Source organism: Canis aureus, chromosome 20, assembly GCF_053574225.1.
Source record: "Canis aureus isolate CA01 chromosome 20, VMU_Caureus_v.1.0, whole genome shotgun sequence".
Lineage (NCBI taxonomy): Eukaryota > Metazoa > Chordata > Mammalia > Carnivora > Canidae > Canis > Canis aureus.
The window spans coordinates 17,840,750-17,855,971 of record NC_135630.1 but is presented as its reverse complement, the minus strand read 5'-3'; the positions used below and the strand labels follow the sequence as shown (position 1 = coordinate 17,855,971).

Here is a 15,222-nt window from a genome sequence, read left to right as displayed (position 1 = left end):
AGGAAGGTGAAGTAGGTAATGATCAAAATTCCTTTATTACTTCAATTGACTCCATAAGAAGACACATTAGCTGTCTATCTTACTAAATTACAATAAGATCTATTTCATATTTTCCTGTTACAGGACTTAAAAATGTTTTTTAAAAAACTTTGTTCTAGAAACCTCTTAAGAGTTTAAATAGGTTATATTTCTTGAACTTTCTCAACAATGGATTATTGGGTGACAATCTTCAAACACATATATTGCTTCAATATATTGCTAATTTCCATTTCTATCTTTAAAAATGTCTATCTTTTAAGCAGCCTCGGTGTCCATCGAAAGATGAATGGATAAAGAAGATGTGGTTTATGTATACAATGGAATATTACTCAGCCATTAGAAACGACAAATACCCACCATTTGCTTCAACGTGGATGGAACTGGAAGGTATTATGCTGAGTGAAGTAAGTCAATTGGAGAAGGACAAACATTGTATGTTCTCATTCATTTGGGGAATATAAATAATAGTGAAAAGGAATATAAGGGAAGGGAGAAGAAATGTGTGCGAAATATCAGAAAGGGAGACAGAACATAAAGACTCCTAACTCTGGGAAACGAACTAGGGGTGGTGGAAGGGGAGGAGGGCGGGGGGTGGGGGTGAATGGATGACAGGCACTGAGGGGGGCACTTGACGGGATGAGCACTGGGTGTTATTCTGTATGTTGGTAAATTGAACACCAATAAAAAATAAATTTATTATAAAAAAATAAAAATGTCCATCTCTTGAATCCAGCTAATCAAATACTGTGACCATTATCTGATTAATAGGTGTTAGAGGGAATATACAAGGTCTTTTACTTCCATAATCCTGTGGTTCTTTTTCCTATTTCAACTTTGGCTGATAAAGTTCCTAATGAAATGATAGATCTAGGCAATGATTATCAAAGGATGATAAATTCAGAAGGATGCTAACATCAGAAATGATCACATATATGCCTCCAAACTGAAGTCCAAAATATTACTGCTTATGAAGAATTCTTATAAAAAAATGTGAACTGGATCCCATCAAACTTCTTGATTTGATTATTAGTTTTTAGATTTGATTATGGGACAGAGTTTTATGTAATTATGGGACAGAGAAAACAAGGTAAATGGCATCACATATAGGCATGAGGCAGAAGAAACTAGAATATGAACCTAGGTTTTCAACAAATTGTGAGAAAAAAAAATAGAGAAGGGGGGATAACTAGAAATAAATAGCTATCTATCTACCTCCCCTTTCTACATCCATTCATCTGTTGATGGACACTTAGGTTCTTTCCATATGTTGGTTACTGTGAATAATACTGCAAAGAACATAGGAGTGTAGATATCTTTTTGAGACAGTCATTTTGTTTCCTTTGGATATATACACAGAAATGAGATTGCTGGATCAGATGGTAGTTTTTTAAATTTTTTGAGGAATCTCCATACACTGTTTTCCATAGTGGCTGTATCAATTTACATTCCCACCAACAATGTCCAAGAGCTTCCTTTTCTCTACATTCTCACTGACACTCTCTTTTTTTTTTTGGGGGGGGGAGGCAGGTAGATTTAACAGTTTATTATAATCTATGAGTGTCATTTAAAAAGCATGAGTCCATTAAACCATGTAGAAGTATACAAAAAGTCTGCAAAACAAAACATCCCTCAACATTTTAAGTAAAGAGATGATCTGAAATTCTGGATTTTCCAATCACTTCTTTATTATGCTAATGAAAGCCTAATAGTCCTAAAGAAACTCCAAATGGATGAACACCACCTGACTGAGAATATTCCTGCATCACAGACACTACTCCTTATACCAGCTGAGCTGCTGGAATGGGTTCTTGGTAAGCCAGACAGTACTGCTGAGCCAATTTTTGAGCTCTGTGCGCAAGCACTCTGTAATTTGGGCCCATGCCACTATACTCCAAGCCTACACACTCAGTAAGTGGTTCCACTTGTGTACACCTTGCTAATTCATACAGAATGGATTTGTTTCTTCTCAGTTGCCAAGATCACACTATTTTCAGCTTTAATTCCCACTGGAGTGGCTCCTCCAGCCACAGCAGTACAAATCTGGTAAGTTTACCAGATGGGCTAAATGTAGTCTCTGCCATCTTTACCTGGAGTCTCTTTTTTGTCTTTTTGATATTAGCCATTCCAACAGGTGTAGAGTGATATATCTCAATGTGGTTTTGATTTGCATTTCCCTGATCATCAGTGATGATGAGCACCTTTTGATATACTTGTTGGTCATTTGTATGTCTTCTGAGAAAAGTTTCTTCAGGTCCTTTTCCCATTTCTAAAGTAGTTTATCTGTTTTGCTATTGAGTCATCCAACTTTCTTATATATTTTGGATATTAACTCCTTATCAGATGTACTGCTTGCAAATATTTCCTCCTGTGTTGTAGGTGGTCTCTTTGTTCTCTTTTCTTCTTTGCTGTGCAGAAGCTTCTTACTTTGATATAATTCCACTAATCTATTTTGTTTTTGTTACTTGTATTCATAGGGTCATATCTAAAAATCACTTTGAAGACCAACGTCAAGAAGCTTTTCCCCTGTTTTCTTCTGGTAGTTTTACAGTTTCAGGACTTATATTTCAGTCTTGGATCCATTTTGATTTGATTTTTGTATATGATGTGAGCTAAGAGTCCATTTCATTCTTCTGCATGTGGACATCCAGACATCATTTATTGAAAAGACAATCCTTTTCCCACTGTATGTTCTTGGCACTCTTGTCAAAGATCAGCTGGCCATAAATGCATGCATATTTTCTGGGCTCTCTATTCTGTTCCATTGATCTATATGTCTGTTTTATTCCTGTACCAAACTGTTTATTATTGAAGATTGTATTTTGTTTTTTTTAAAAAGACTTTATTTATTCATGAGAGAGAGAGAGAGAGAGAGGCAGAAACATAGGCAGAAGAAGCAGGCTTCATGAAGGGAGCCTGACGTGGGACTCGATCCCAGGTCTCTAGGATCACGTCCTGGGCTGAAGGTGGCGGTAAACCGCTGAGCTGCCCAGGCTGCCCGAAGACTTCTATTTTGAAATCAGGAATTGTGAGGTGTTCAGTGTGTTCTTACTTTAGACTGTTGTGTCTATTTGAAGTCTTCTGAGGTTCATTATGAATTTTAGGATTGTTTTTTCTATTTTTGTGGAAAATGCCATTGGAAATTTGATAGAATTTTACTGAATCTGAAGACTGCTTTGTAAAGAATGTGGACATTTTAACAATATTATTTCATCCAATTCATGAAGATGATATCTTTACATTTATATATGACTTCTTCAATTTCTTTCACCAATGATTTTTTAGTTTTCAGTTTTTTCCACTTCCTTGGTTAAATTTAAGTATTTTATTCATTTTGATGTAATTTCAAGTGGATTGTTAATTTCTTTTTCAAATAGTTTGCTGTTAGTATATAGAAATGCAACTGATTTTGGTATGCTGATTTTGTATCCTATAGCTTTACTGAATTTATGTATTAGATCTAATCACTTCTTTGGTGGTATCTTCAAGGTTTTTTCAATATATATAAGATCACATCATCTGTAAACACAGTCAATTTTACTTCTAATTTGTATGCATTTTTTTTTTGTTTTATAGTTCCTTTACTTCTATTATAGCTGTCTTCTTTTGTGATTTGCTGTATTTTTACAGTAGTTGCTTTCATTCCTTTCTCTTTCTTTTTTGTGTGTTTACACATTTTTTTCTGATTTGCATGAGGCTTACATAAAATCTTAGTTTTAAATTTATAACAATTTAACTTCAATCACATAAAATCTCCACATTTACTTCTCTGCTACCTCACATTTTTGTTCCTGAGGTCATACTTTTTACATCTTTTTATACTATGTATCAATTAACACATTATTGTATCTCTATTATTAATAATCTTACTTTTTAACTTCTAGATTAAAGTTAAACACGATTTATATACTACTATTACATTCAGAGTATTCTGAGTTTGACCATGTACTTACTTTTCCCAGTGAGTTTTATACTTTCATGTGTTCTTATGTTGCTAATTAGTATCCTTTCATTTCACTTGAAAAACTCTTTGTATTTCTTGTACAGCAACTTTAATGGTAATGAGCTTTGAGCTTTTGTTTGTCTTAGAAAATTTTTAATCTCTCCTTCATTTCTGATGGACAACTTTGCTGGGTATAGTATTCCTGGTTTGCAGTTTTTTTCCTTCAGTACTTTGAATATATCATGCCACTTTTTCTCTGCTGCAAGGTTTCTTCTAAGAAATCTATTGATAGTTATACAGGGATTGAGGGACATGCCCTGTATGTGATGAATCACTTCCTGTTTTCAAAATTATTTTTTCTTTATTTTTGGTAATTTGATTATAATGCATCTAAGTGAAGACCTCTTGATGTTAATTAAGCCTATCTGTGATTCTTTGGGTGTCATGGATCTGGATGTTCAACTCCCTCTCCAGATTTAGGAAGCTTTCCATCATTTCTTTATAAACCTGTTCCTTTCTCATTCTGTGCTTCTTCTGGGATTTTCATAATGTACATATTGGTTTACTTGAAGATATTCCACAACTCACATAGGTTTTCTTCACCCTTTTTCACTCTTTCTTCTCTTTGTTCCTCTAACTGGATGATTTCAAATGACCTATCTTCAAGTCTGCTGATTTTCTTCTGCATGATCAAGTCTGATGCTGAAACTCTACAGAATTTTTCAGTTCAGTTCTTCAGCTCCAGGATTTGTTTTAATGGTTTCTATTTCTTTGTTAAACTTCTCATTTTGTTCATGCCATTTTTCTGATTTCATTTAGTTGAATGTGTTTTCTCATAGCCATTGATTTTTAAGACAACATTTAAAATTGTCAAGCAGTTCATGGATCTCCATTTCTTTTGGGTCAGTTAGTAGAGCTTTATTAGTTTTCCCTGGTGTTGATGTGTTTGTCTGATTCTTTCTCAGTATCTATGTATTTGAAGAAGCAGATTCCTCTTCCAGTCTTTGCAGACTGATTTTGGCAGATGCTTCTCCTGCCAAGTCTTACAACTGTGGGGGTTGCTTCTGGGATTGTGGTATAGCAAGGCTTAAATTATTTTGTGTGGCTATCTGCCAGGTTCATGGTTGGCAGGCATGTAATCAGGAGCATAGTCCGGTGTTGTGTCCAGTGGATTCCTAAGGGTATTTCTGTCATGTCACTGGCTGGTCCATGAGATGGTAGGGCTGCTTTTGTAGTGTGGTAGAGTGGGATTAAAGCTGGGTCACAAGGCCTCAGGGATTGGAGTCAAGTCTGAGGTCGGGAGGGGGGCCTGGAAGCATCTACAAGTGTGGCTTCTGTTGGGTCTTTTGGGTGGATCCTTGGCTGTGAAAGGTGACCTAAACTGTGGTAGAGTAGTGCTGGATCCATGTCTTGTGGTTTTGCTAAGTCTGCAGTCAGGTGTGACTTCTGCTGGGCAACTGTTAGTACTTCCTTTAGTTCACTTGGCTGGTTTTTGGCTGGGTAGGACTGCCTCTAGACCATAGGAAAGTGGAGCTAGAGCCAGGATACAAGGATCACAGTCAGCTCTGAGGTTGGCAGACCTATTATCAGAAGGATCCACAGGGATGGCTTCTACTGAGTCCCTTAGTGGAGGGGGTAGAAACAGGACTGCAGACAAGTGGTGCTGCAGCCAAGACCATGGGGAGATGGGGCTGCTTTGGTCCATAGACAGGACCATAGTATGCACTGTCACTGGTGTGCAGGCTTACTTCCCTGTTTTGGGGCTCCAACAGTGTTTTGTAACCTCTTACCTGGATCCCAAAGCTCTCACAAAGGTACTTTTGTCCAGGGATTCCTTTTACATATTTGTTTCTGTGGAGGGACATGGGCTGGATACCTCCAATTCATTCCACTGTATTGCTGACATTATTCCTCTTTATTTTTAAAATATCTACTAAACATATTCTGTAATACACTGAGATTTCACACAATTCAACTTAAATTTTACTGTATTAAGTAATACTCTGGGGGGAAAAGGTAGAAAAATATTCAGAAGGGATATGCCAGACTATAAATTTACCATTTTAATAGACAATGTAACAAATAAACGTGATGGGTCATTATAGAATATTCACTAACAAAAGAAGTATACACATAAACTGAGTATAAAAGCAATAACTAAGAAGGAAGCCGAATAGTTAGTATAAAAAACTCCAATCTTATGAGCATGCTATTTAACTGCCAGAAAGGAGAAATTTAAAATAAAAGGGCATAGTCCTGTTAAATCTTTTCTTCCTGAGGAAAGCAGTTTTCAGAAATAAGCCTGAAAAAAAATTCTATTTGGTGCTAAAAAGCTTTTTTTCCACATATACATAAGTCCTATTAAAAAAAAAAAAAAAGAATCTGCCAGAAAGTACAAATTCTGAAAATGTTAACAGAAACTCCAAAAGAATAACTTACTTTATTTCAAGTTGTTTTATTTTATTTTCTGCTGTCTTAAGTCTTAGTTGAAGATCATCTTTACAACGCTCTGCAACCAGGCATCTTTGGTGCATTTCTTCTAGTTTTCTGTAATCACTTTCATTTACTTTGCCTTCATGGTAAATCTGCAAAAGATTATATTACCTTAAAAAAGAAAACTGTCTTAAGAAATTATAACAGTTTAGAAACTAAAATCAATGATAAATAAAAGCCCATAATCATGTGTCTATCTGTTCCCATTGTTACATAGTAAGACATATCAGTAATTTTGGTTACTTTATATTTATAAAATAAAATGCTGAAAACTGACATATAAAAATTGCTAATTTTTGAAATTATTCATGCTCATTGTAAACTAGTTTAGTATTTTATTTTTTTAATTTTTATTTATTTTATCCTTTCTTTTATTAATGTATCATGTTGATTGATTTGCAAATATTGAACTACCCTTGCAACCCAGCAATAAATTTTACTTGATCATGGTGAATAATTTTTTTAATGTATTGCTGGATTCAGTTTGCTAGTATTTTTTTTAATTTTTATTATTATTTATGATAGTCACACAGAGAGAGAGGGAGGCAGAGACACAGGCAGAGGGAGAAGCAGGCTCCATGCACCGGGAGCCCGAAGTGGGACTCGATCCCGGGTCTCCAGGATCGCGTCCTGGGCCAAAGGCAGGCGCCAAACCGCTGCGCCACCCAGGGATCCCAGTTTGCTAGTGTTTTTATTGAGAATTTTTACACCCATGTTCATCAGGGATACTAGCCCTGTTGTTCTCTTTTTTTTTGTGGTGTCTTCCTGCTTTGGGGTGATGCTGGCCTCATAGAATGAATTTGGAAGATTTCCTTCCTTTTCTGTTTTTTAGAATACTTTGAGAAGAATAGGTATTAACTCATTTAACTGGTGGAATTTGCCTTGAAGCCAACTAATCCTGGGGACAGCTTTAATATCTTAAAAAGAAATGTAAAATAGCTGAAATAAAAAAAATATTCTAAATGTCACAAGAGATAACACTTTTGATTAAATTGTCTTGAACACCCTTCAAGACAATTCTGTATTTAGGGGCACCTGGCTGGCTTGGTTGGTTAAGCATCTTGCCTTTGGCTCAGGTAATGATCTTGGGGGCCTAGGACTGAGATCCGCTTTGGGCTATCTGCTTCTCCCTCTCTTCCCCACCATCCCCAATCATGGGTGTTCTCTCTCTCTCTCAAATAAATAAAATCTTAAAAAAAAATATGCTGTGGTACAATAAATAGAACTATCTGAAAGTGGTTCTATAACCTTACTCTGGGTTAACTAGATAATAATCTAACTGAAATGGGGGTTCCTCTTTCCCCAACAGGAATAGGTATACCCAAGCTCAGCTTTTTATAAGAGTAGGCTTCCTCCACAACACAGACTGTAAAGTCTCCAGGTGCTAAGCAGCTCACATTTTCAAACAAATTCTACCCATAGCTACCCTTTAAATCCAGACTGTTTGACCAAGTAACCTGTATCTTTTTCCACCAAAAAGACTGCTTTGTCAGTCCTGCTCTATAGAAAGGTAGAATGTCAGCAAATTAACGTCTCACTGCTAAAATACAGACACACAGACACACACACACAATGCATGCATATATACATAAGGTCCTAGCAGTACTTTGACTTTAGCACACTTGCCTGGGATAGTGGGAGAATTAGGGACTTGTGCCTTTTCTTTACCTGCTGTCTTTAGTCTTGTTTTACATTTCCTCAATTAAGCCTATTCTTTAATCTCTTTCATGTGGTATTAAAAATTTCATCCCAGCCATCCCAGCCATGATGTGCAGCAGGTAGCAATCTAAATGGGATCTATTCCTAACAGATAACAGATAATAACTCAGAAGGAATTAACCTTACAGGAGAATGGTGACCATAAAGGTCCTACCTGGAACATGACATATATACTTTTATTATGTGCTGTTTTGTAAGTCACTCTTTTACTGATGTCATGATCTTTTTATGTCAATTATACAGATATGTCACATACTTTTATATTACATAGTTTTTTGAAAATCAAATTCTGACTCTACCATTTACTACTTGCTAGCATTAGGTAAATTACTTAACTTCTATGAAGGTTCCCAATGTGCACTTAAAACACAGTACGTGCTACATCAAGTTTAGTTTCCCCTTTTTCCCCCAAGGTATTTTAAGAGTGGGATATTTACTGATGATAAAAAAGTTATTTAAGCAAGAAATTTTAAACTGTAGACTTTTCACATTATTTTTTTCTCAAATATCATTCATTAGGGTAATATATTCCTATTTAAGAAAAAAATCTATACTTTTAAAAGATTAAAATTAGAGCAATGTTATAATTATATATATATAATATATATTATATATACTTATATATACTTATATATACTTACTTGGTTATATATACTGGTTATATATACTTACTTGTTTTTATAGATGTCTTAAACCCAATAAAAGTTGGCATAAAATTTAAAAACAGAAGGGAGACCTAGTAAAATTTACTATTGGGATGAAGCTTAAACAAGGAATATGCCTACTTCATAAAAATTTATACCTTTAAGTAAAGTGTACAAATACTGTGGCCACTATTATAAAGAAACACATTCAGGCAATACTAGTGTTTAAGTGCTGACTGTGAATATATTCTGAATAAAAACACAATGTAGAGATTGCTAGTAGATAGTGTGATGAAAGCAAGAGAGTAATAGTGGGCATTTGCAGTTGAGGTTTAGGTAGTTATTTTTTCTTTTTTACCTTTTCTAGTTCTTCTTCCACTGCTTTTTTCTCCCTAATGGCTCGTTCAATTTGGCTTTGTTTTTCAGCACACTCCTATAAATTCAATTCGTATCGTAAATAAACATTTTTGTAAAACCTTAAGAAAAAACAGATAAGTTGAATGATTTATTCATAACAAGAATATCACTCTTATCCTATCAATACAGCAGGACTATACCGATTATTAAACAAAAGTAAAAAACCTCCATCTTCAAAGAGCTACCTATCTCAGGAGTTCTAAGTAAACATGCTAAATAAATGGGTGACAGAGGTTGAGGAATTTCAGAGAGAAAAAAATAAATGAGACCCCTTTGTTACATTAGTTTTATTCATATAACCTTATTATATTTTTTTTAAAAAGATTTTATTTATTTATTCATGAGAGACAGAATTCCCGGTCTCCAGGATCACGCCCTGAGCCAAAGGCAGATGCTCAACCACTGAGCCACCCAGGCATCCCTCTTATTATATATTTTGAAAGGGAATACAGAACTGGACAGTGACACACACTCTGAGGATAATCTGTGGCCTAAAAGGCACACAGGTATATACATTCTTTTTTATTTATTTATTTATTTATTTATTTATTTATTTATTTATTTATTTATTTATTTATGGCAAAACTTATAAAGAGCTAAGGGGCTGTCTTAGTTGGTGACTCTTGATTTTGGCTTAGGCCATGATCCTAGGGTTGTGGGATCAAGTCTCGTGCTGGGCTCTGCTCTGGGTATAAAGCCTGCTCAAGATTCTTGCTCCCCCCCTGCCCTTCCCTGCCCATCTTCCCCTCTGCTCATATGTTCTCTCAAAAAAAAAAAAAAAAGAGAGAAGAGTCAATGGACACAGTAAAAGTTTTATTAGCATGATCATAAACATTTTCTGCTCTAAAGGTTTTAATTAGTAAAACCGAACAAGCATAGTAGTCAATTGAAAAAATTTAGTGTTTTGCAAATAAAGTAAAACTGAAAACCCTTATAATGATTGGTTCCTCATAGTTATTTGTTTTTAATTTATTTATTTATAAGAATGGGTGTGATTATTTTCTACTAATTGTAAACTATGCTTTGGATGAACCTCCTTAATGGCAGTATACTACTGATATTCAATTACCTTTAGCATGATTTTATTTTACAAAAGTATTGTATATCAATGTTTTTAAATTTTAAAATAATCTTCTAAATTGCGACCTCAATGAATTCTAATTATAATGAAGACCGTTATTAACCCTATATTACTAATCAGATGATTAACCTAAATTGATCATCCTTCATTAAGACAGAATTGTTAGTACACAAGAAACGAAACTTTAATGTTCCAAATATGTTTAATGTTCCATATATGTTCATACAGTAAGTTGCTACTATACAAAAAGGTGGTTTTATGATGTGAAATTTGGGATTTCTCCTATGTTTGTAACTCATCTTGTGTGATTGTTAATAGACTATTTTTTAGACAAGTTTTAGGTTAAACAGCAAAATAGAGAAGTTAGAGATTTCCACTATACTTCTTGCCCCCATATATGCAAAACCCTCCCCCATTTTCAACATTCCTCACTGCAGTGGTACATTTGTTAATACTGATGAACCTACACTGACACAACATTATCACTCAAAGTCTCTTGGTGTTGTGCAATTTATGGGTTTAGACAAATTTATAATGACATGTACTCACCATTATAGTACCATACAAAGTAGTTTCACTGTTCTAAAAATCCTCTATGCTTTCTCTATGCTTATTCATCCCTCTCTCCTCCTTAACCCCTGATAATGTCTTTTTACTGTCTCCATAGTTTTGGCTTTCTCAGAATGTCATATAGTTGGAGTCAAACAATATGCAGCCTTTTCAGACTAGCTTCTTTCACTTAGTAATATGCATTTTAGTTTCCTCCAATGTCTTTTCATGGCTTGATAGTTCACTTCTTTTTAGTGCTGAATAATACTCCATTGTCTAGATGTACCAGTTTATTTGTTCATCAACTAACTAACGGAGAGCTTGGTTGCTTCCAAGTTTTGGCAACTGTCAGGAAAGTTGCTATAAATGTCCATGTTCAAGTTTTTGTGTGGATATAAGTTTTCAACTCCGTTGGATAAATACAGAAGAGTGCAATTGTTGGACCATATGGTAAGAATATGTTTAATTTTATAAAAGATTGGGATCCCTGGGTGGCTCAGTGGTTTGGTGCCTGCCTTTGGCCCAGGGCGCGATCCTGGAATCCCGGATCGAGTCCTGCGTCGGGCTCCTGATGTGGAGCCTGCTTCTCCGTCCTCCTGTGTCTCTGCCTCTCTCTTTCTCTCTCTACATCTATCATGAATAAATAAATAAATAAATAAATCTTTAAAAAAATTTTATAAGAGATTGCTAAACTCTCTTCAAAAGTGGCTATACCATTTTGTATTCCCACCAGCAATGAATGAGAATTCCTGTTGCTCCACATCTTTCCCAGAGTTTTGTCAGCATTCTGAATTTTGTCAACTCTAATAGGTGTATCTGCTACATATTTGGTGTAATGAGTAGCAGCTCATTATTGTTTAATTTGCATTTTCCTGGTGAAATATAATGTGTAACATCTTTTCATATGCTTATATGCCATCTGTATATCTTCTTTGGGGAGGTGTTTATTAAGATCTTTGGTCTACTTTATTTTATTTTATTATTTTATATTTTGGTCCACTTTTTATTTGACTTTAGTATTGTTGACTTTTAAGAGTTCTTTGTATACTTTGGATAACAGTCCTTATCAGCTATGCCTTTTGCAAATATTTTCTCCCAGTCTATGGTTTGAATTTTCATTCTCTTGATAGTGTCTTTCACGAGAAATCTTTCATTTTAATGAAGTCCAACTTATCAACTGTTTCATGGGTTATGCCTTTAATGTTGTATCTAAAAATTCATTGCCAAACCCAAGACCATCCAGATTTTCTATTTATCTTCCAGGAATTTTATAGTTTTGTGTTTTACATTTAGGTCTGTGACCCATTTTGAATTAGCTTTTGTAGAAGATGTAATGTCTATGTCTAGATTCATTCTTTTACATGTAAGCATCTAATTATCCTAGTCCCATTTGTTAAAAAGACTATCTTTTTTCTCCATTGTATTGCCTTTGCATCTTTGTCAATGATCAGCTGACTGCATTTATGTGGGTCTATATCTTATTCCATTCTGTGTTCTGTATTTTATTCCACTGATCTATTTGTCTATTTTTTCACCAATATCACAGTAGCTTATTATAGCTTTATAGTAATTCTTGAAATCTGGTAGTGTCAGTCCTCTGATTTTGTTCTTCTCCTTCAATATTGTATTGGCTATTCTAGGTCTTTTGTCTCTCCAAGCAAACTTTATTTTTTTTTAAAATTATTGTTATTTTTGAATTTTTATTTAAATTCTAATTAGTAACATACAGTGCAATATTGGTTTCATGAGTACAATTCAGTGATTCATCACTTACATGTTACAACACCCAGTGTCAACATAACAAGCACCTTCCTTAATACCCACCTCTCTTCAACAACCCTCAGTTTGTTCTCAATTGTTAAGAGTGTCTCTTATGGTTTGTTTCCCCCTTTCTCTTCTTTCCTCTCTTCCTATATGTTCATCTGTTTTGTTTCTTAAATTCCAGATATGAGTGAGATATGGTATTTGTCTTTTTTTAACTGACTTATTTTGCTTAGCATAATACACTCTAGCTTCATCTACATTGCTGCAAATTGTCAAGATTTCATTCTTTTTGATGGCTGATTAATAATCTAATATATATATACACACACACACACACACACACACACACATACACATACCACCTCTTTATCCATTCATCAGTCAATGGACATTTGAGCAATCTCCATAGTTTGGCTATTTTTTTTTTTTTTTTGGCTATTGTTGATAATGTTGCTACAAACATTGAAGTGCATGTACCCCTTTGAATCTTTATTTTTGTATCCTTTGGGTAAATACCTAGTAGTGCAACTGCTGGATCATAGTATAGTAACATTTTTAACTTCTGGAGGAACCTCCATACTGTTTTCCACAGTGGCTGTACCAGTTTGCATTCCCACCAATACAAGAGGGTTCCCCTTTTTCTACATCCTCACAAACGCTTGTTTCTTGTGTTGTTAACTTTGGCCATTCTGACAGGCGTGAGGTGGTATCTCATTGTGGTTTTGATTTGTATTTCTCTGATAATGAGTGATGCTGAACATCTTTCATGTGTCTGTTAGCCATCTGGATGTCTTCTCTGGAGTCTCTATTCATGTCTTCTGCCCATTTCTCAACTGGATTATTTGTTTTTTGGGTGCTGAGTTGATAAATTCTTTATAGATTTTGAATACTAACCTTTCCTTCAGATAAACTTTAGAATCAATTTGTCAATATCCACAAAATAACTTGCTGGGATTTTGACTGGGATTGCACTCAATCTATAGATCAGGCTGGGAAGAACTGACATTTTGACTTTAGTCTTCCTATCCGTGAACATGAGCTATCTATTTATTTACATCTTTGATATCTTTCATCAGAGTTTTCCTCATATAGATTTTGTTAGATGTATAACTAAATAACTTTTTACATGCTAAGGTAAATGGTATTGTGTTTTAATTTAAAATTCCATTTGTTCATTGCTGGTATATGGGAAAACAGCTGACTTTTGTATATTAACCCTGCATCCTGCAATCTTGCTATGCTATAATTGCTTCTTTGTTACATGTTTTTTGTTTTTCAACTTGTTTTCTTTTTTTAAAAAAGATTTTGTTTATTTATTCATGAGAGACACACACAGAGAGAGAGAGAGGCAGAGACACAGGCAGAGGGAGAAGCAGGCTCCATGTAGGGAGCCTGCCTGACGCGGACTTGATCCTGGGTCTCCAGGATCATGCCCTGGGCTGAAGGCGGCACTAAACCGCTGAGCCACCCAGGCTGCCTTCAACTTGTTTTCTACAAAGACAATCATTTCATCTGCTAACAAATTTCTTCCTTCCCAATCTGTACAACTTCTGTTTCTTTTTTCAGTCAAATTGCATTGGCTAGTACTTCCAGTATGATGTTGAAAAGCAGTGGTGAAAGGACACATTATTGCCTTGTTCCTGATCTTAGTTATTAGTTAGTAAGCTTTTGGTTTCACAGCAGTAGGCTTTTTGTAGATATTCCTTATCAAGCTGAGGAAGTTTCCCTCTGTTTCTAGGTTACTAACAGTTTTTTTTTTTTTTTAATCATGAATGGGGGTTGGATTTTGTCAAACACTTTTTCTGCAGTTACTGATATGATTCTCATATTTTTATGTAGATATTAATAACAGAGTTAGATCACACTTCTGAATCGGTGAATGACATATAAAGAAAAGTATGTGATAAATACACTATGCATCTCTCTCCATCCAACCCACCATTTCACTCCTAAATGATGACTGAAAGAATATTTGGTTAACCTCAAATAACAAAGTTAAAAAAGACACAGAAGTTTAAACCTTTATAAAGACATATATGAATTCTATTAAAAATTCACTGTAATATAAAAGCAAACACTTAAAATTACTATTAAAAAGCTTTCATGGGTATCTGCTATTAATCACCATCAATATTCCTACCTTTTGGGCAAGATATGACCAATAATACTAGATATTTTTTGAAGTACTCATGGAGTATTTTCAAAATCATACCTTATAGTGTACCATAAAGAAAATCATAACAAATATCAAGAATCATTATCAATAGCTTATAATCTGTGGCCTCTATTTAACTGGATTAGGAATAATAAAAAGACATCTAAATATCTAAAGATGTGGAAATTCAAATTAAAAAAAAATTTTTAAAAGAAATCATAGAAGATCATAATGAACTTTTCATTTTCCTTGTATAAAATTTGGGCATTATTATAACCAATTTTGTTACTCATTTACTGTAGGTGAACAGCAACCTCTGCTGATTGGCGGATTTAAAAGCTTGAGTATTCTTAAGAGAAATTTTATCCTATAGGAGAAAGTAAAAGTGGTGCTGCTCTCCAAAGGGACATATGTGGCTAGA

The 15,222-nt window shown here is 34.6% G+C and overlaps 1 protein-coding gene and 1 long non-coding RNA gene across 10 annotated transcripts in view; one reads left to right on the top strand and one right to left on the bottom strand.

The window, feature by feature from the left end:
- LOC144291499 (uncharacterized) overlaps positions 1–584 on the top strand; it is a 45,143-nt gene extending 44,559 nt beyond the window's left edge. For 4 of the 5 annotated variants that reach the window (XR_013358796.1, XR_013358793.1, XR_013358792.1 and 1 more), the window contains one exon: positions 300–584. This is a non-coding gene — a long non-coding RNA (uncharacterized LOC144291499). The remainder of the gene's footprint in view (positions 1–299) is intronic. The other variant, XR_013358794.1, reaches the window with a different exon arrangement.
- Positions 1–15,222, bottom strand: part of SCLT1 (sodium channel and clathrin linker 1) — a 176,000-nt gene that overhangs the window by 58,245 nt on the left and 102,533 nt on the right. For all 5 annotated transcript variants that reach the window (XR_013358780.1, XM_077861025.1, XM_077861027.1 and 2 more), the window contains 2 exons: positions 9,194–9,268; positions 6,419–6,564 (listed from right to left, as the gene is read on the bottom strand). Coding sequence is in view for 4 of the 5 variants with exons in the window: in XM_077861025.1 (XP_077717151.1) it covers positions 6,419–6,564; positions 9,194–9,268 (221 nt within the window). In the remaining variant the exon portion in view is untranslated. The remainder of the gene's footprint in view (positions 1–6,418; positions 6,565–9,193; positions 9,269–15,222) is intronic.